Below are 23,157 nucleotides of genomic sequence, written 5' to 3'. Positions count from 1 at the left end.
CTATGATTTTTGTTTGCTCGATTGGACCATTCACAATTTGTGCCCAAGATTTGGCCTCTTCTTATTGGTCTCTTATATTGTTTTCTTTTATTAAGTTTTCTATTACTGATTGAATTTCTACCATTTGCAGTGCCACTTAATTCTATTGACTTTGAGCTCTTCTTGTTTTTTTTGTAAATCTTGGCTTATAGCAATCAACTCCTCCTACCCCCTTTCTATAATGATTTGCAATTTTACAACTTCCTCTTTGAACAACTTGTTTTCTCTTTTCTCTTTCAAGATTCCCACTAATTTATGTAATTTCTTTTAAATTGGATTCTTCAAATTGTCCCTTTGCTTCTATAAATTCAAACCTCTTTTTTTCCAAAATCAAGAGTTCATTTACATATAATTTAGATGACCATAAACATGGAGTTGTTCATGGGGTTATATATGCCTTTAACTTTATTCTCATATTGTCATGTTTTCTTTTTTTGGGTGAGTACAAGGCCTCGGAATCGAACTCAGAACCAATGGGTAGCAAACCCACGGTCCAAACCAACTACACTACCTTGTCTGGCTCATATTGTCATGTTTTATCACCCAAAATACGAAGTCTTTTTGAAGATGTACTAACATTGCTTCTAGCCTTTTTAGAAAGGATTATAAACAGTTGAATTTAAAGCATGTAGCAATGTATATGGTCTGTTTCATCTTAGAAATTTTGCTCTTTTGTATAAACTCTTACTCAAAATAAAGTTCAATTTTATTTAATTTTTTCAATAATTGTCCAATATTATTTTGTTTAATTTTTTTCTCCAATTACTAAAACTATAATCCACCCAATTAATTACCAACTTAATTAAGATCACACAATTGAAAACTGAATTAATAGTTCCTATGTGGAAATCAACATTTCAATCACAACAAGTTTTAATTAATGATTGATATAATCTTGCTACCTACTAGTCAGTTTGTTTTCTGTTCAAATAAAACTCTCAAATTTTAATTGTGATGTCTTTTTTAGAGGAATCTATGCAGCCCTGGACCCTGAGCCAAGGTCAGCGATTCTAAACTCCTTGCTGATTTACCAGTGGACCACAACCGTCACAAAGTTATAAGACCTTGTTATTGTAGCTCTAAGACCACTGAGATTCGAACCTAGACCTCTTCCATGAGACTAATCACAGACTATAAAATCTCTTCTGCACTTAACAGAATCGTTTGATAATATATATATATATATATATATACGATTAATGTTATCAGATTTCTACAATCCATGTGAAAATTCACTTATTTCTGGATTAGATTGAGTATGAAATTTTTTATCATGAACATTTGGAATAGCATTCAGTGATTCATCATCAGGATGAAAAAGAGAGTTCATAGGTGGTGGATTTTATTTTAAAATATCTCATCGAATAAAACTGACTGAACTGTTATTCAGTTACTATATTGCTTACAAAGTAGCCAATTATATCCAAAATACTACATGCCCATGTTGCCTCCAAATTGGAAAAAAATTAATTAAAAAGTTATTAGTTGATCATATGGTACATAGATAAAGCAAGTTCATGGTGCTTCAAATGATGAGAGAACTGGACTCACAAACGGTTCAGAACAGAGATGTTTTATTCAAGATGAGAATCTTTACCCAAAACATTATTGCAAATCTGAAAACAAAATGTTATATAAACATTTATTTGTAAGCTAGCGAATAAAAATTGAAACTTATCTGGTTCATAACAAAGACAAAATGCTGTCAAGAAACACCCAGCATGCGGCTTCCGCTAAAGTACAAGAAACTGTCATTGCTTATGAAAAGTTCAGTTATTTCTTATGATATACTCAACAAAACTTGGCATTTTGAACAAAGAAAAAAGGCCATTTGGTAGAAGAACACGCCAACCTCAACCTCCCGTCTCGAATTTCCAATTTAATCTCTGTTCTTGAATTGCAGGGAAACATAAGAATCGCCTACTAAACAACTGAATGAGATTAGTCTATCGAGTTTAACTTCTGTGACTATATATAATTGTACAGTAAAGGCATAAAGGCATTGGATGCACATAACACTGATTCAAGGTCGCACAAAATCCAACAGGGTGCTATGGCTGGGTGGAGGGTAACTTATTCAAGACCGAATGTTCTGGCTTGTGATCACACTCAAAATCAAGATGAACAAATGCACGCTCAACTTCTGGTAGACTTTCAATCTTGATTTGCAATGTCTCTCCTATTGTGTGAGCTACTTTCAGTGGCAAATCCTCTGCTAATTCTATGTCCACCTGCTCACCAAAAGCAATAGATGGATAATCACATTTCAGAACATAACATGCACAAAAACCCTAGAGAAAATAGATGGATAATCAATTCAAACATTTGCCTTGAAACTCCAACCAAAATTTTAAGTCTCGACAGGCATGCATAATTTAAAGTGGATGACTAAGAAGACATTTGGAGGAAGGGACGAAACAAAATACAGGATATTAAAAAAAGTATATTAACTGACCAGAAACATGCACAAAAATATCTTGTTTGAATAAGCAGTCAACTTCAACAGGGCAGATGAGTACGTATATCAGTAGAAAATTTCTGTGCATACCTCTACAAAATATAAGACACCAAATGTGTATGCCCGGACTGTATCCACGCGCTTGATTTGATTGTCATGCCTAAGAACCATGTATGTCAATTTCTGTAGCATTTCAGGAGGTGCAGTTTGTCCAACCAGGGATGCTGCAAAAAGAGAGATGACAGTCTCAAGTGATTAGGATATTAAGTTCAATTCAAATTTCAATGAATCATCTCAGACCAATTATCATTATCTATGTGCATATTCCAGACACGCATTGAGGACATAGTTGCAAAATTTCCTGAGAATCTCAAAATTAAAACTTACTCCTATTACATGCAGTATTCTTAATCATATTCAAACTCTTTCATAATCGATAAGCAAAGAATGTATCTTTTGAGATACAGACTTCATATTTTATATATTCCACATATGTTATTCTAAAACTGTGGATAGAAAGTTAGCGAATCAATAGTAAATTTGACAAAAGAGCATTTGATGAACCCATCTGGCCACGCACTAAGACCAGACTGAAATAATGGCCTTGAAACTTAAAGTTGTAAATAAATGCTAAGTTAGAGATTTGAAGCTTCCAAAGCTCTTAATTATTGGAAAATAAATTTCTGAATTATCCAAATCTTTATCACCGTTCTTCCAGAAATTTCTTTTCCAATACAAAGTTAAACCTTCATTCATTAAATTTATACAAGAATTGAAAGTAGCTTTACCCCAATAAAGATTTCCCTTCCTAATGGTGATTTACTCACCTGCATTTTCAAAAACGGTGATAGACCAATTGAATATAGTATAAACTGCAAGAACAATTGCACCTGCTGGGTCTATCCCCCAGAAAAACATGTCACCTAGAACTGCTGCAGCTAAACCAACAACATTGGTCACAACATCAAAGTAGTGATCCTGCAAAGCAATACCAACAGAAAAGTTAGTTTCTACTCACAGACAAGAATCCCAGAGAAAACACTTTCCAGGAGAAATCTGAAACCTTTGCATAGGCTCTGACAATCTCACTTCCAGATTTTCGACAATAAAGCCAAAGAGCTAACTTCACCACAATTGCTGAAATCATAATAACATATAGCCACTCTAACTGTGAATGTGTCATCTTGTCCGATGGCATGTCTTCAATCAACTGTCGAACAGCTTCAACGAGAACTTGGAACCCTGCACATAGAGTAGTCATCCATGTCAAAGAGAAGTTTGAAGGAAAAGGAAAGTAGAGGAAAACTGAAATCACTGAATTCGGTATTGAAAAGAATACTTACTGTCAAAATGACCCATAATCAAAATTCTCGTTAGCAAAGTGATGCGAGATATGTAAAATGGCATTTTATCTGTTTTAAAGTCCCTAAAGATAGTCTCAATACATTTGTATAACTCAAGTGATAACTTAAATGGTCCAATTGTACGTACCAGATGATGCTTTGCTATTTACATGTATTTCTACAAATTCTTTACTCCAAGGCTATGCCATAGAAAAGGCTTTCCAAAGGGCCTTCTAAATGAATTTTTTCTAAGTGCTCCACTAGAAGCAAGGTGGTTTCCATTTAAAGGTGTGCATAGGGGCTTTAGATAAGCTGCATCACACAAAACCCGGATATACTGCATTCCAAGTGGAAGATAGGTTGATGCAATGAAGTGATTGCATGGCAAACACTTGTTCTACAAAACTTGAAGAAGCAATCAGAATCTAACAACTGGATTTTCCAGATCAAAGAAATCCCACCAAAGAAATGTTGGCCACTTTAAACACCCCAAAATAATAACCATGGACCTTGTTATAGCTTCTGGATTAGATTGTGTGAGTTTATTTTGATGCAAATAAACTCACACAATCTAACCCAGAAGCTATAACAAGGACTATTATGGATTGTGGAAAACTACTAACTTTAATAACCATGGCGTAAATTCACCACGATAATTAGTTAAAGAAAGGCATCAAGTGTCCATGGGAAGCCAGGGAAAGAATGCTATATTAGGACTAAGAAAGAAGCAGGACAAAAAGGATAGTGAAAAGGGTGACATTGCTAGGAGAAGCTGCAAGGAAAAATCAAAGTAAATATCTTAGATGGTGAATAGTCTTTGGTTGTTGTCAATGCAGTGTAGTCCTATGAATTTGTGTATGAATGTTTCAAGGAATGTTGTGCTTTATGTGTGCATTAGATTCTCACTTAGAGCTCTAGTTGTCTAGGAAGATCCTCCATGTGTGGATTATTTTTTTTAGAAAAGAGGTCATAAAAACTTGAATGTTGTCAGCAAAGGTTGGGTAAAGGTTGTAGCATCAATGTCAAGTTGTTGCCCACCTTACAGTCGCACAGTTGTTGCTCAATTATATCAACATATCCCCTGATTTGTAGCCCTAAAGCACAATTTTGCAATTGTCTGGTTATAGCCAGAAGGCAACCCAATTTCTTAGCCACAAATGTTATGAATTGGTGCTGTTGTACATGTGATTGTGGATAAGTACCAACAAAACAATTAGAAAAAGGCATAATCATACAATCATGAAATGGTAAGAAGCACGTTGAAGAATGCAAATCGATTTCCTACATTCTAGGTAGAAGCAGTTCACACAGCAATATATTTGCTAAATAGAGCACCAACAAAAGTGCTTGACAGTATCATTCAAACTTCGACCAGGAAACAATCCTCTATATCACATCTCAAGATATTTGGCTGTACAACACTCATGCAGATCCCCAAGGTGCAAAGAAGCAAATTAGATTGGAAGTCCTTAAGGTGTATCTTTCTTCGATATAACTCTAAGTCAAAGGGTATAATACTATAAACTTATGGACCCTGCCACAAAGAATACATTAGCAGAGATGTTTCTGATGAGAAAGCCTGGTGCAACACATCTTCTTCACCATCTGCTATACCAAATATATTTGGGGATGAAGAAGAAGAATCTAAGGATGTCAACATGAAGAAGAACCAAAAGGTAGCAAACATTTGTTCCAAAGATAATAGCATTCATCCTCATCCTCTATGCAAAAAATACTAAAGTGGTACACTAACACCATAAAGGATCCAAAGTTGGATGCAGTTTTAGCAGAGTAGCCGGAAACTCTTGTGTCCCTCCCTGGGCTGTGTATCCCCATATCCGAAACAGATACATATCCAATACAACCCAGATACACGTCAGATACTATAGCCACGCATGCCCAAAACACCTTGATTTCCAACAAAGCCAAATACTATGTTATTTGATTTTTTCAAAATTTGACATAAATCTTCTTAAATTTAATTTAAAAAACCTCCATTCATGAAAATTGGTGTAAACAAAACCTACACCAAATGAGAAAGACAAATGAAATGTTTTTCTATTTCAGCAACCCATTTTGGGGGGTTATCTTCCAATGCAACTCTGCTATTTTTGCATATTGTAAATTGTTAAATCTACTATTTTTGTAGCAATTATGTGTCTATATTTCTTTTGAAGTAATGAAACATATCCTCTAATAACTTAGAAAATTGTGTTAAATAATTGTGTGTGTGTGTTTTATGAATGTCGTATCAGCCATATCCATATTGGGGGTCTTAAAAAATGGACGTATCCGTATCCAATACTGTATCCGTATCTGTGTCCATGCAACTTTGAGTTTTAGATATTTTTTCGTTTGAACGAAAGGATAATAGTAAGAATCGTCGGGAAGTTAACTTGGCTTGTGTTGACACTATTTCAGAACATAGAACCAAAAACAGTGAAAATGCCATGGATGTTGAGTACCAAGCATTGAAGAAGAATAATGCATGGGAACTCATTGCTCTTCCACCAAAGAAGAAAGCAATTTGATACAAATAGGTGTTCAAATACAAAGTATGCTCACAAGGAAGGTATTGACTATGAAAAGAAGTTTGCTCCCACTACAAAGATCAAGACCATTAAAATGGTTTTGGCTTTGGAAGCACAATTTAAAAGGCAAGTACATTAGATGCATGTGAAGAGTGCCTTCCCAAATAGGGATCTCAAGGAGGAATTCTATAAGGCTTTACTAAAGAGATGCACTACACCAGGCCAGGAGTAGAAGATGTGTAGGCTTTTAAAATCTCTTTACATTTTGAAACATGCTCTTAGAGTTGGGTATATCAAGATTGACAAGCATTTCCTCCAACATGGTTTGCCAATAATCCATATAATACTAATGTCTACCTCAAAGATCAAGGTGGGGTAATGTAATATTAATTGTTTTTGTTGATGATCTAGTCATCATTGGAAGTTCGCAAAGCCAAATGAAGCAATAAAGAATGATCTCAAAAGATCCATTCAACATAATGAATCTTGGACTTCTACGTTATTGTCTTGGACAAGAAGTGTGGCAATTAAAAACATCATATCATTGTAACTTAAATGAACAATGCCAATACATTTCTCAAAAAAATTGAAATGGTAGACTGCCGAACCATGCCAACCACCAAAAGAGGTAGGGTTGTAGCTATCATGAATAGATCCATCACCTCAAAATGAATACAACCATTTACTGCCAAGTAATTGAGCTTTTCATTTACCTAACGAACATCAAAACAGATATCAATTATATTGTAAGTTTTCTTTTGAGATTCATGCAAGAACGTAAGACATGTCATTGGAAAGCAACAAAGTGGGTGTTGATGTATGTTTGTAGTACTTTGGAGAATAACTTAGAATATAGATAAAATAATCATTTTTCTTGACAAGATTCATGAAAATAGACTATGCAGGCTGCATAGATGACAAAAGCTCCACTTCAAGATTTGTATTCCTGTTGGGTTCTCATGTGATATCTTGCAGAAGTAAGAAGCATATAACTATCGCTTGATCTTATATTGAGACCAAATATTGCACCCCACGAGTTTGCAAAGCAATATGGCTAAATCACATCTTAACAAGAATAGGAATACCTAAGAAATACCCTATAGTTCTATTCAAAGGCCCGAGATTCACCCAAACTCGCATAGACTAGGTGAGTTGTGAATCTAGTCACCCTCAATGCATCCTAGGGACCCGGACTCAGACTCGGCTAAGTCTGGGCAAGACTCGTTGAGTCTCTTAGACCTGTCAAACTCGTTGAGTCTGAGCATGTCCTATAGGACAAACTCGGTCAGTACAATCAAACACAAAAGTGAAAAAAAAAACATAAAATTATAGTTTTAACTTGCTTTTTAAAAAAATTATATTTGCTCTACAACCCTAAAAGCAACTTCATTTTATTTTGCTGGAAACTAGGAGAAGAACAAACAGTTGTAACGAAAAATAAGACTGCATTGTAGGGCAACCAGAAAGGAGGTAGAGCAAAAATCCATTATCAAGTCACATTTGGGCAACTTCATACTCACATTTGGTGCATCAAGAGGTGTCTACCAACAATTGGAAAGAGTTTTTATTTGATTTCAAGCTTGATTTAAGAGGCAAGCTTGATATTTTTTGGTTTTTTTGCTGAGTTACCAGGTTTACCAGCACCCGAACCGAATTCGCTTGGGTTCGGGTTTGCTCAGGGATTCATCTGGGTTCACCCTAGGTACATACCCAAGGGTTTGGGTTCGCCAAGTACGGACCCGGGCATATCCAAAGGCACTGAGCACCAAAACATAACAAAAACAAACATTTTTTACTATTTTTTGCATCCAAAAACTCTAAAATGTCCCTAAAAGCACCCCTTCTATCGTTGGGTTTTCCTCACATTGATCAGTGATGAAGTAGCATACTATTAAATGTTTTTCTTTTGCCATTTTGCATTGTTCCATCTTCCAATTCAATTTTGAACCATCAATTGGCATTTGGCATTGATCAATAATGAAGTATCATACTATCAAATGTATTTAGTTTTATAATTTTGTATATTTCTTTAAATTTTATTTTTTTTGTATATATATATATATACGGACAAACCCAACCCACGAACCCAAAGAGCAAAAAAAAAATTGCCCGAACCCACGAATTGGGTTCGTGTGCTTGAATCCGAGATTGAACCCAAACTGGTAACTTATTTTTTTTGTGTTTCTTAACCAAAAATTGCATTGTTTTTTTGACATTTCAATTCTTTTTCCTATTTTATTTTACTAGATCAATGAAAAAACAAACACTACACTTTTTGTATTAATTAGTTTAATAATCATAAAAGACAATTCACAAATGTTCATTTTTTGTAATTATGGGTTATTGCAACAACCTTGAGCTTTTCAAATCATTTTTTTCACAATGTCTACTTCAAGAACCCTAGTTAGAAAGAACCCATGTTGAAAACATGTTGATATTGAACCTAAGCATAAAAGAGAGGTGAAATGTAGATATTGCAAAACAACTTATCATGGAGGCATTAATAGATTGAAACCATCTTGCACAAATAATGATTTGGGATGTTATAAGGCACCTATTGAGGTTACTTGTGAGGTGCAAGTGCAATTTGAAACATTTGAGATGCAAAAAGAATTGAAAAAAGAGGCAAGGGAGGAGCTAGCGTGCATTGGTGGTATTGGAGACGCTTCTTCCATGCCTCCATTTCGTCCTAGTGCTTGTGCTAGTGCTAGAGGGAGTGTTAGCCTTGGTCCTAGAATTCGTAAATCTAGGGTGGATTCATATTTTTTTCCATACACTACTTCTGGTTCCCATGTCAATTGGGAGTGTGGGTTGGAACAAGGAAGCACATGATGTAGCTAGACATGCAATTGAAGATTTTTGGTACTATTGGACCATTTTGTTCCATGCAGCTAGGTAAAATTCTTTTGTACTTGATTGTTTTAAAATTTATAGTTTGATTATTTGTCTCATGAATTTTTATATTTAGATGTATGTTAAATTCAAATTTAAAGTTAAAACTCTCCATTTTACAACACTTATTTAATTTATTTGTGGCAAGTGTTAGGTCTCCTTTTTGGCAAAATATGGTTGATGCCATAACTATTTGTGGAGCGGAGTTCAAAGCCCCTACTGAAGATGACTTAAGGGGCCCAATTTTGACACAAAGGGTGGCTGATGTAAAAGCCACAATAGAGGAGCAGCGCTTGATTTGGAGCGAGAAGGGTTGCACCGTCATGACTGATGGTTGGACTGATAGAAGAAATAGGACGCTGCTGAATTTTCTTGTTTCTTCTGCAGGTGATTATTTCCCTCAATGCATTGAATTTGAATTAGTGATTAATATTTTTAATTTATGCTTTATTGAATCATTGATTTTGCTTCTTTTTCAAGTGGTACTATGTCCATCAAGTCAATTGATGATTCAGGACATGCAAAAAATGTCAGATATCTTTGTGAGGCTTTAGAGGAAGTCCTACTTGAGGTGGTCAAGAAGAATGTGGTTCGAGTAGTGACCAATAAAACAGCAAATTATGTTGCTGCAGGTAGACTTTTGATGGAGAGGCACCCAACAATATTTTGGGCTCCATGTGCCACCTATTGCCTTGACCTCATATTGGAGGATCTTGGCAAGCTTCCATGGATCAAAACATGTGTGGATACGGCAAAGAATATTTGCAAATTTGTATACAATCACACATGGGTCCTTTGCCTAATGAGGCAATACATGTGGCTAAAGGAGTTGGCTCATCCTGAAATAACTAGAGTTGCTACTAATTTCATCACATGACAATCCTTGGTTCAGTCAAAGGCAGCTTTGAGGTGTATGTTTGTTGATGAGGAGTGGAATTCGTCATCCTGTGCTACAACCACTATAGGGATTGACGTAGAAAATTGCATTTGCCAGGATTTTTGGCACCTTGTGCAAAGATTGTGAAGGTAAAATTTAATTCTACATTATGTTTTAATTTTTATTCAAATTTTTCTTTTATTTGCTTATTTTTGTTCACACGTACTTATGCTAATTTAATGTTTCACAATATTTGTAGTTCATCAATCCTTTGGTACTTCTCCTATGAATTGTTGATGGGGATAATCTTGCAATGGGCTACACATATGAGGGCATGCATAGGGATAAGGAGGCCATTAGATCCATCTATGAGGGAGTTGAAGGTAAGTATCTTCTCGTTTGGGAGATCATTGATAGGAGATGGCACCTCTAGCTTCACGAGCCCCTCCATGCAATCGCTTATTTCCTCAAACCGACATTCCAAAACCACCTTGATTTCAATGCATACGAGGAGGTTCTTAATGGACTCTATGTAACATGCAACAACCTATGCAAATTTGAAATAACAACTTTTACATCTTTGAAGCAGAAAAGAAGGGAAAAACTTGCAATTTTATTTTTTTTGTTAACACTGAACTGAAACTTGAACTTAAAATTGAAATCTTAAATTGTTCAAAGATCTAAGCTATGAGAAGATACAACTGAAAACTTAACATTTCAAAATGAAAAGTAAAGAGGGTTTAGAAGATACATTTTTCCAGATGCCAATAACCTGAACTCTCATTACTTTACCATCAGACCAATGAGGAGGGAAAGTATCATTAGGGCGCTTTTTCGCCCAACCACGGACTTACTAGTCCCCCGTGCCATATCCGATTGGATTGGCCCGACCCTTCGCAGGGAGGTAACAGAAAGTCTAACTCATGCCATATGAACTGGTGGATAATCCTACACAGATCCCTAGTCGGTCATACACCATAGGCTACCCCTAACTATCATGACCTCTGACTAGGTTGTGTATTTGGATTAACAAATTGGTTGACGCTAATTCAAGAAGTTATTGTTCATAACTTTACTCGGACAAATTTAAATTCCTGAAGGTTTTCAAGTCATTATGTATGTCTCTATGCTAACTGCATTCTAGCTCTATAAGGCAATGAGGTTGTCATATATGCTTGGACCCAAGTTTCCCATGCTGGTCAACAAACTTGAGATAACTTATAATGTAACCTTTCTTTGACAAAACCCTAGATTAATTTAATACAGAGTTCATACTTGTGCCCTTGAGCTAGCAACCTGCTCTCTCACAAGTACAACAGTCGAATAGTTCATATTTCACACAGTCTCAATGTTGTTTACACAATAGAAGCAGCCCGTACTTGGCCTTTAGTAACTAGTATTTGCCATAAAGTTTGCAATTGATTAACATATGATGCCCTTTTCCACACATGAATATTACATGAAATACCGAACAGTCAATAGTTCTCCATAGTCTGGCATGTTTGATTGTATTAGCCAGTACTCTACCTCATCCTGAGGTTAAAGGCCTTATTTTATTTTAGGTGTAAATTGTTCCCTTCTAGTTTTATTGTAGCATGGTTAAAACCGATAAACTTACCTTAGTGTGGAAAAGATGAGATAGGCAACAGGCTGCTATCTCCCTCATCAACATTAGTTTCTATGTTTTGTGTGTATTATGAGCATTCATGTTGCTACTGTACCATTTAGTGAAACCATTTATTTTTGTTTGAATGCCAAACTGCATTAGGAAGCTATGAAGCTATGTATTTCTATACATATGACTATCTGCATTAAGAGGCGTTACAAGCTCCCTTGTCTATCAAACCTTTTTGCACTGAGGTAATGTTTACTAAAAGTCTAAGTGCTCCTATAATATTTGTTATGCCCAACTGCATTAATGAGCATTGAAATACTACTCTAGTTGGTCATTTCTTACTAGGTTGAAGATAACTTAACCATCTTGATTGATGCTTTGGTATGAGAACCTCCTTGGCCCAAAGGTTTTCAAATTGGTGCAATCACACTGAGGTGTGAAGAAGTTCCACCCTTCACGGTAACACTTGGGTTCGCAGGTCATAGATCCACTCAAGGGGAACTAAATACGGTGACCATTAACAATCACTAGAAACTCTCTTGGTACTTGTTAGTGTGTGTTTTATCATTCACCAAACTCAGAATCAAATGTCCAAAGTGTAATGTCCTCTTCTCACTGATGACCTTCCAGTGGTCCATTAGCCTATTCCTGAGACCCGTAGGCTAGGTGGAATGAAGAATGAGGGTCCAGCATTGATGAAACGAGGACTTACTATTTTTAGTAAGTCAGGGAATGGCCATTCTGGTGTTACTACCCTATTGAGCTCTCCATCTTTTGCCTCTGGATGCGATGATCATGCTTTTCTGAGCATTAGTGCTTGACTTACTATTTTTAGTAAGTGGCTGTGTGGCACAATTCTATTTTTGGCAGTAGACAGGGGTCTGATTCTGTAGTAGTTTTGTGGTCGTTTGGGCTCAGTTTTATCCTGGTTGTGATAATAATCAATACGGGAGTCATTGGCGACATAATTAAATATTATTTTCCTTATCCTAAGGTTTAATATTTAATTAATCTGATTTTGCTACTGATTTATTATATTTGGGATTAATGTCCATATTTTTCCTAAGTATTTGGCGAGCTTCATGTTTATTAAGGAGATGTCAAATTATTTGAAAGAAATATTATTTTGTGACTTATCTCTAAATATTGGCCAAAGTATATTGTGGGTCCATGCCTTGGGCGTGGGATTTGACTTATGGGAAATAGCACCACTTTTGGGGGTCCACATGTAGTGGAATGAAATGCAAATGCAAGGTGTTGAATTTGGAGGAATTGCATTTGGATTTGAGTGAAGTTATAAATATGAGACTTGGGCTCCCATTTGGATCATCTTTGAAAATTGCATCGTTATGCTGCCGGTTTGGCTACTGAAAATCTGAGCTTCGAAGTTGGCTTCCTGGCTAAGTCTCAGTTTCGTACTTGCAAGATAGTAGCTAGCTGTGTCCTTGTACTCCCATTGCTGATTGGTGAATGAGTTGCAGATTATGGAGTGTTCTATGATGGATTTGAGTGTTTCTGGTTGTTGGTCGCAGGATTGCTGAAAGTATATTTTGCTCACACCTCTTAACTAGGCGACTCCATCATTCTGGGTACCGGCTCATCCTTCCTTCCTAGCCATGGCGATACAATGTGTGAGTTTTTAGCAGTTTTAAATGAGCAATGAATTTACTAGATAAAATCGAACTTCCTTGGTATAGCATGGGTTTTTGCACTTGCATTGGGATGTGTGCCAAATGAATAGTGGGTTGTTTGGGTTGTAGTTTGAATTGGATGTTGTTGTTAGTGTTATATTGGGGGATTGGGATTGATTTGAGTTGATTCGGGTGAAAAATGAGGGAGTTATGAGTATTTTGATGTTTCCATAGGCTGCTGAATTGTACTTTCAGCGTGCAGATTAGTTGTAACAGAAAATTATAGTCTTGTTGTAGAAATCTGCAATTACTCTTCTCATCTCATCTCTATTTGTAGTGCTGATCATCCCTTCTTTCTGCTTTTATTTGTAATTCCCACTACATAAGTGGAAGAGGCTGGCTTGCCGCCTTCTATGTTTTGTAATTCAGTTTTTGTACTCAGTCCTCCCACTGAATAAGTGGTCGAGTGATAAGTTCAATACAATGGTCCTCCCGCTGAAATATGTGGTAGAGTGATAGCTTAATGTAATGTCCTCCCGCTAAAATACGCGGTAGAGTGATTGAATTTCAGTTTCTTGTCATTTTCCCTTGGTCAGTTTACCGCCAAGAGTTTGGTTTCTATCCTGCTGGATAAGCAAAAGGGGTTGGCTTGCCACCCAGGCATTGTAATTTCAGTTTGATTATTGTTGCTAATGATCCCCGGAACACCGTATGCTCTCACCCTCCCAGACTGGGCTCTCGGTGAACAAAAGGTGGAAGGGTTCCCTTTCAGGAGTTTGGATTATTTCTCTAACCTTAACGGGTTGTGGTGATTGCGTGTATCTCTTATTGATAAAAAATCAAAAAAAAAATTACTGGGATATTACACAAAGACACTCTATCCTCTCTTGAAAAATCACCACTTATGCTAAGATTGTGAGAAGATCATATGGCGATTCCAAGGTTTCTTTTGCCAGTTCTTGATGTGTGGATAAGCTCAATGGGTGTTGTGATATGCTGGTAATACACAAAGGGACTTACGCTTGGCTTGTTCAATTCACAATGAACGTTTAGACAATGAAGCTCTATCATTTGGGACTTGGATCATTAAAAACTGAAAAGGAGACAAGGGTTTAGAAGTTCTAATCTATTCCTAGGAATTCAAGAGACGGTATTGACTAGGTGAACTCAATAACCACACTTTGCTTCGCCTCGCTTAGGACAACTACACAAAGCGGATGCAATCTTCAAGGGATGTGCCTATGATCGGAAGTTAAGCATACACAAAGGAAAGCTCAGACTAACTTTACACAATGAACAAAAATCATCTGTTCATCAAAAGTATGAGCGGAGATACACTATAAATCAATACTAATCAAATCTTGCATTCATCTAACATACATGAAATAAAATATAAACTATTGTGTTGAAGAAATTAAAAACCTTGCTAATCATTCAAATAAAAGAGATTACAAGGCCTAGAAGCACACAAGCAATGTATTATCCAAAATGACCTCTCGCAACAATATTTCAAAAACTTCACTCTCCAAATGAGAGGAGGAAACCTTATATAGGCACACAAAAGTTTTGAACGGTCGAGATCAAACAAAAGTTTTACAACTAACTACCCCTCAACCAATGAGAAAATTACATTTGGGGACACTTGTCCTTCTTGCTAAATATGAACCAACAATAAAAATAGAAGGTTGTTACATTGTGAAGTGTGCCCTCTAGAAGCTTCTATGGATAAGTTGGGTTCATTGAACCTGGACATGTTGACCTAGAACAATCTAATTGGTTGGAAGATGACGAGGAGCCACCTCAGCGTGTTGGATGTCTTCCCTAAATTCTCCAATTTGTGTGAAGAAATTGTCTAAGTATGGAAATTTGATTCTTCTTATCACCATCTAATTTTGATTGGGAGCTTGTCTTTAATTCTTTAGGAGATGAAATCCTTCAAGAAGTTGTCCTGATTGCTTCCATAGGTCTGGTATTATGGATGAAATTCCTCAAGAAGTCTGAAATTATTTTCATCAAGTCCAAGGACTTTTCTTTCTTGATGCCTTGAGATTCTTTCAAGTGCCTCAAATTTGGGGAAGAATCCCTTTGTGAAGTATTTCTCATACTTAGCCAAATTTTGGCCAGCTCTATGCTTGGACGAACCTTGCTCGTGGACTTGTCTTCAATTCAGAATTTGGCTTGAAACTCCATTTGTGTTTTCAGTGATGATCCCGCCTCAGTTGTCATCTATGATCTGCAAAACCAAAAAGAAATTAAGTTAAGATTCTAACTTTGAGTGCAAATTTTGAAGGTTTGGTGGCAGAGTGCTCTGATTTTGGTCCCTTTTACTCCAATTCCTCAACTCTTTTAGCCTTTAACAATCTGCAAACAATTAGAAATCTTAGAAACCCTTGAAAACTCAATCTGATTTGAAGGTTTGGGAGTGAAATTTGTCTTTGATTAATCTGAAAATGAACAACTTAGTCCCAAAATCTGTGAAATAAACGTTGAAATCAGATTCGAATTCTGGAAAATATGTGAAAATCAGACTAAGTCCCTGAAAATCTCCTACAAAATTTTGAAAAGTAGATTGAAAATCACCGAAGATGCCTTGAATCTTCATCAAAAGGTAAGGAAACAAACTAGAAAACCCTTGTTTGTCTTCTCCTCGATGCCTTAGAAAATTTTCAAACTATTCTTGAGGCTTTGAAAATGCTTTCGAAAACCTGAAATAATCTTTCTTCAAATGTCTCGCTCTCCAAATTCAGACTGCTTGAATGAGAGAAATGAATGAATGATTCATTCTTAAAGAGTTCGAACTTTGCATTTAGAAACCCAGTCAGTCCTTCCAAATTCGAACTAGATTTGTTTCTATTTTTCTTCCATTCATTGAACCTAGACATGTCTTGTTTCTTTGTTGAGTTTAGTCTCTTAAGAAAGTTTCTATTTTGATTTTAGTTGAACTCAGTCGCTTGGAAAAGTTCTGATTTTGTTTCTAGTTTGAGTTTAGTTCCTTGAGAAAGTTTCTATTTTCAGGTTGAGTTCATGAATCGAACTCCATCTTTCTTTCTTCTTCCAAATTTTGAAACTTTCTAAAACTTTCTTCTTTCCCCTAGCTCGAATTTTGAAACTTTCTTTCCTTCACCATGGTGGAGCTGGTAAAATATTTTCCTTGCTTGCTGATCAGATTTTCAAGGCAGGGTGGACTTGGAAGAACCTCTTCTCCATCTACATGGCGGACTTGGCAAGAGTCTTTCACTTCTCTTCAAAGCCTTCTACTATTGCTAGGCAGACTTTATCAAACCTTTGCACGTCTTACTTGAAATCTGTTTCACATGTGGGCGAGCTTCATGGAACTTGTGCACCATAGGCAAGCGGACTTCATGGAACTTGTGCACCATTGGCAAGCGAACTGTACGAAATGTCTTCCACTTTGCAAACTAGTCCTAGGCGGCCTTGATCAATCCTTTGCACCATATTCAATCTTCTTCAAGGCAGACTTAGTCGTGTCTTTGCCCTTACCACATGGCGGACTTCAAGAGACTTGGGCACCACATCCAATCAAGGCTGGAGTTCATAGGACTTGTGCACCACAACATGGGCGGACGTCCTTGCTTCCATGACCAAGCTAAGTCCCTTCCAAAGTGGACTTCATGACATTTATGCACCAAGTGTGAGCAGACTTGATCAATCTTATACACCATGAGGGTGGACTTGAGGGGAGTTGTGCACCTTTGTTGCTAGGCGGACTTGATTAGACTTGTTCCTCTTCCAAGGCGGACTTCATTTGTTCTCTTTCTCCATCATGGGGCAGACTTCATTTGTTGTCTTCCCTATAGGAGGGCGCACTTCACCACACTTATGCACCTCATACATGGAGGAGTTCATCAAAGTTGTGCACCATGGGTAGGCGGACTTGGAAGAAGGTATGCACCATTGAGGGCGGACTTCACGAGATGTCTTCCACTTTCTAACATCATGAGGGCGGACTTCAAGAGACCCTTGACCATGTGAACATCCTTGCTGGGCGGACTTGGAGAGAGTTGATCCCTACCATAACTAGATTTAAAATCTCCATAACTTATGCATTTCAACTCGGATCTTCTTGAAATTTGAAATTCATACTCCATTTATCCACCGAATTCCTGTGGATCCCTAAAATCTAGGAACTTAGCTTTTTAGGACAAAACTTGAATTTTGAGTGGAATTCTTGATCATTTTCAATGTAACTCAGAGCCAACAGTGCAAAACCTAGATCCCTTTCCAAAAATAGAAAAAGTAAGCGTCCCTAAAAAATAGGAAAAACTTTCTAAAACTAGCCATTTCGGGAATCGTGCTTAAATTGCCAAAAACGAAACTTCCTAAAAAAGGAAAAAGCAAAAAAGCAAAACTTTCCAAAAATAGAAAGTTGTCCAAATTGACCCAAATCAATTGCAATCTTCGTTCTTCGAACTTTATAGGTACATTGACGACGTCTAGACTCTATTCTGACCATGGTTTGCACAGACTGACTAATGACTTCCAAAACTCAGACTTTTCAAACTTGACAAAATGGTGTCGGGAAGGTTGCGAGACTAACAAAAACCCTAAAAAGAAAAAGCAAGGAGGGTCCCCATTTGCAATGGGGCAATGTGTGAAAAAGGTCACAACGGTACTTAACAATGAAGTGTAAATAATAAGGCAAATAAAAATCACAAAATTAAGTGTGCTTAGCTTGAATCCTGGAAACAGTAATCTTCCTCTTGTTGAGGGTGAAGACCTTACTGATCTTATGAGTATACCGTCTCCTTTCTGAATTCACGGTTTCAGGGTTTTGATTTTAATCAACTACTGTGATATGAAAGAGGTAGGTCGGGGCTTTAGAGCTGCTGGTTCTCCCATAACCATTCTAAGATTTTGGAATCAATCATGTTTCCTGAGAATTAGTTGACTATGAACTATCCAACTGTTCATACTGTTTTTGTATATGATAATCTGTACTAAATCTATGCTATAAGACTGCTCTTGCCTGTCTACCCTTTTTATTTTTCATATCTGAATTAATCTGACAGTGACTCGAGAGAAACATTCCTTAATTGTTTAAGGCAGCTAACACAGCTATGAATCTTCTCCATATTGGTTTAATTCTGAAACCGAATAATAATGATACAGATTTCACAAAGATTTCCAGTTTTCCTGGATGTAAACATCCCTAATTCTGAGCGTTGTTACTCTACTATTTCCATATTAAGTATACATTAAAAAGAAATTAACCCCATACTTATGTGGGCTTGTTTAACTTGGGTTTGGTGCAAGTCTCCATTGACTAACATTAGTATCTCCAGCCCATACTGTTTATCTCAACCAAAGATTTATTCTCTGCTCTATTCCATCAATAACTGATTTACCAAAATCTAATGTTCTAATGAGGCCTTCACAGCCGTACAGTATACTACTTAATAGAGTAAACTCTTAGCTAAGAGTTATTCTCTGCCAACCCTGTACTATACAGGGTGACTGCAATATTTTTCAAAACAGAACATATAATTACAACCTTTAGGTGCTAATTACTGAGAAAAACACATTCTCATAAATATTAAATGAATCCTCAAACCCTACTCAACATCCATGAGCATTTACATTATTCCTATTCCAGATAGTTCAATCTCAATAAAATCAAATAAGAACAGAAAATATTTCTGTATTTTCTTCTTTTCAATTAAATCTATCATGAATTTGAACTCTAAAAGAAAGAGTGGAAGAATAAACAAGGTAGCTTGGTTTTGTCAATATAACATGACCTGATTATCAGAAAAAGAATATCTTACTGTGCTTCCTTCCCAACCATGCCCTTTTTCCATGCCTTTTGCAAAATCCATCAAGAATATCTAGCGCCTACTATTGGTGTTGGAAATAAGCCACACCCGGACCAACGATGGACTGGTTCAAGAGGGGCCAGTAGCTCAGTGGTAGAGCACTCCAGCAGCGTATGGAAGGTCCTAGGTTCGAGTCCTACCTGGTCCATGTCTCAACATGCTATCTGAGCCAAGTCCAGGCTAGGAGCCCCAAGCACACGAGAGGTGTGGCTTAAGGGGGGGTGTTGGTGTAGGAAATAAGCCACACCCGGACTGACAATGGATTGGTCTAAGAGGGGCCAGTAACTCAGTGGTAGAGCACTCCAGCAGCGTATGGAAGGTCCTAGGTTCGAGTCCTAGCTGGTCCATGTCTCAACACCTACCAGGTTAACTTTTGCTAGCAAAACTTCCAAAAGCAACAAAGCGTCTCCGTATTCCTTATTTTTGCAAACCCAAACCCCCAAAGAACAATAGGCAGGTCCCATATTTTCCAAACTCTCCCCGAATAAATGTGTATTGCCTCCAAAAAAATAGAATGCCTGTGTCCTTCACGATATCAGATAATCTCTTTTCTTTTTCCCCTAATTCCTCTAGCTATCACGAGAATTCCATTCCCCATTATTCACGCCCATCTCGTGCCCTTGTTTCTTCCCAGTGAAGATAGTAGTCATGCCAAAGATGTTTTCATGAAATGCTTAAAAATATGAGGCGATAAAAATATTTTAGCAACACCATTACAAATATTGAGTTTATATTTTTTTTTAACCCAGCCATTCGATACATGGCTTAATGCCAAAATAAGATTAAGTGGGCCCATGGATGATTAAAATAATCCATTGCAAATATCAACGCCCTTTGTCAACTTAGCCTTTATTTCGAAACTATACAAGTATCATCGGCTTATGAAACTTTTTCAAAAAAATTCACTTTCTTCGTTTAACATTAGCATTTAAACACATATATGTATATATATATATATATATATATATGAATTTATATATTCCATGTAAACATATCTATGTGAGCAAGTATATGGACGTATTCATTTTGATCTTGATCACGTACATATACATACTTTCGTATACATGTATTTACATACGATATATATATATACACATTTACGAATAGATGCCAATTGCAATATCGATTTAATTAAAAATCGATATTCCAAGACTTAAGATGCGAAACCTAAAACACCTATTCAGACCAAATTAGGGTTACCTGATACAACAGGTTGACGAAAAACATGATCAAAGAAAGGCAACTTGACTCAAGTTACTGTCATGGTTTTTTAGATGGCATGAGTTCTTTTCCATTATCTTCAACCTAATGATACTTCTCCTCCCTTCTCAGAGGATGACAAACTCCTACACACACTTGACCAGTTCAAACAGTTAACTTGAAATCTTGTCATAATTCTGACATTTCAAAAATATTATCAACAAAGTAAACATCTTAAATATCATCATGATAAATATCAAAACATCAATTTAACAGTTGTAAATCATCATTTCACTGTATTGAGCACAAATACCATCTAAGGCATCATCACTCAGTTATAACATAAACATCTAGGGCATCATCACTTGATTTTAACATGAAACTCCTAGGGCATGATTAACATCGCGTAATATCGCATTAAAACAACTAGGGCACAAACAACATGGTGTAAATGTAGCATAAAAACAACTAGGGCACAAATGGGATGTAACACTCTACCTAGTGATAGAGTAGATGTCGCCTAGTGATACCAGCCATATAGTCCATCAAATAGAGGCCTTTACTAATGCACAAGGAGAGCTCTTTTCTCATCAAATGTGCAAAGATAGTCAGACGACATTGCAACCAAGTAAGAAAATATTTAAGGGCATAATTTAAGTTTAAAAATATAATAAAAGTTTCCTCTTTTTATATTATTATTAAATGTTGAACTTGAAACGTAAAGTTGGAAATTAGATTGATTTTTTTCTTTTTCTCATCTCCATTAGATGGTGGCAAATGTTTGGTGCTAAACCTTCCGAGGATTGCCATCCGCATATTCAACCAATCATACAGTGCTTCGGGTTGTGAGCACAATTGGAGTATTTTTAAGCACATACACCCCAAGAAACACAATAGATTGTCCATGGAAATGTTGAATGATCTAGTCTATGTTCATTACAATCGTCGTTTGACACAAATAGGTTTACAACCATGACACCACCTCGATCATGCTAGAGGAGGTTGTTGATCTAGAATTTGGGTGGATAATTGAGGCTACGAATCCTATCTTTAGTTACGAAGACCTTGATTGAGTTGACTAGGCAGATAGAGAGGCTAAGGCTGCAACCATGGTAGAGGAGGATAGAGCACAATCAGACACAAGCACAACTGATGTTGGTGAGGGTGGCGTAGAGTAACAAGCAGAGATTATGGTTGTTGTATCATCCAGGACCTACCTTAGACACCTTTGTAGGAGGGATGTAGGCTCCTTTAAGCCATACACTTGTAGTTATTGTTTTGATATTTGTTTGGAACATTTGATGTCATGGATTTCATATTCCATGAGTTTTGTATACATTTGACAATATTTATATATTCTCTAAGTGTGTCATTTCCTTCAACTACAATTTGTGTTTATACTTATGTCATCGATGTATACTTGTGTGTGTATTCAAATTAGCTTCTATTTGCTGATATTATTTTGTCTTTAAGGTTTATTTAATAAAGGGTGCGTGAAACAAGTTTTAAATCCTTAAAAATCTCTAAATTCCTTGGATTTCTCACTTTGTCGAGTCTTTGTTGAGTCTACGCCAATTTTTTTGCCAAGTCTTGAGTCTTGAGTTGAGTCACCCTTGCCAAGTCCGAGTCTCATTTCTTTGGTTCTATTATGTGATAAACAAGGTGTGTTGAAATTAGTTCACAATCTAGTATATTATGAGCATACAAAACATATCGAGGTTCAATGTCACTTCATCTTTGAATACATTCAAAGATGAATTATTCAACTTGATTTTTATCCTACTCACAAATAGCATGCTAACATTTTGACCAAATCACTTATAGATGTGAAGTTCAAATCTTTTTGACACTACTTAACTTGTGCCCTTGAGAAAATGATATAATAAGGGAAGATTGTTAGCATTTTCTTTGTTAATCATAGGGGCCTCATATAATAGTTATTGAAGATATAATTTGTTAATTTAATATTATCTCTAAAATATTTGCAATAGAAAGTAGGTTGTATACATGTATATGTACATGTGTGTGTGTATACATATATACATTAATACAAGTCCTCTACTTTTCACAGCTCTATCAATAGGCAATTTTTGAATTGTCAACTACAAAAGTTGTGTACATGGCTACCACTCATGCATGAAATGAAAGTTATATTGTTATAGAGATTGCATTTAGATGTTGGTTTTAAAAAAAAAATCTGTGTGCAAATGTCATGGCAGTCAAAGTGCAATCCAATCCCAAAGAACCCTACTTATCATGCTTGGATTAAACATATTGATGTTCAATATCATTATGTTAGAGAAATGGTTGAAGACAAGAAGGTTGATAACTTGGGGAATGTTGCTAATTTGTTGATAAAGTCTATCAATTGACTTATGTATGTTTGAAACCCTATGCAAAGTATTCAACAAGTGGGAGAATTGTTGGATGTGTCATGTACTTTGCATATTTTACACCATTTATTGACAATACATATTACACCCTGCCACAATTTTTGGGCCCTAGGTAATTTTTTTGCCCATAGTTTTATACCCATTGTATTGTAACGCTGCTTAATGGTTTCCTATAGTGATGGGTGTATAAATACTCACACATAGAATAGTGTTACACTCAATTGCAAAATAACTTATTGTATTGTGAAAGTTTGAGTTAATATATTGAGTGTTGTTTTTGTTGGGTTCCTTAGGGTAAATAATCTTATCATATTGTCAGGTTGTCATTACTTTTTTCTACTGAA

General features: G+C 36.3%; 1 protein-coding gene across 3 annotated transcripts in view; it reads right to left on the bottom strand.

The window, feature by feature from the left end:
* Positions 1 to 1,594: 1,594 nt before the first annotated feature.
* LOC131078662 (metal tolerance protein 4) overlaps positions 1,595 to 23,157 on the bottom strand; it is a 43,853-nt gene continuing 22,290 nt past the window's right edge. For all 3 annotated transcript variants that reach the window (XM_058016412.2, XM_058016411.2, XM_058016410.2), the window contains 4 exons: positions 3,561 to 3,739; positions 3,325 to 3,475; positions 2,588 to 2,721; positions 1,595 to 2,270 (listed from right to left, as the gene is read on the bottom strand). In XM_058016412.2, the coding sequence (XP_057872395.1) occupies positions 2,091 to 2,270; positions 2,588 to 2,721; positions 3,325 to 3,475; positions 3,561 to 3,739 (644 nt within the window). In that variant the 3' untranslated portion in view covers positions 1,595 to 2,090. The remainder of the gene's footprint in view (positions 2,271 to 2,587; positions 2,722 to 3,324; positions 3,476 to 3,560; positions 3,740 to 23,157) is intronic.

The sequence above is a fragment of the Cryptomeria japonica genome, chromosome 2, assembly GCF_030272615.1.
Source record: "Cryptomeria japonica chromosome 2, Sugi_1.0, whole genome shotgun sequence".
Classification (NCBI taxonomy): domain Eukaryota; kingdom Viridiplantae; phylum Streptophyta; class Pinopsida; order Cupressales; family Cupressaceae; genus Cryptomeria; species Cryptomeria japonica.
Note: the sequence above shows the minus strand (reverse complement) of the source record. Positions and strands in the feature narration are given on the sequence as shown.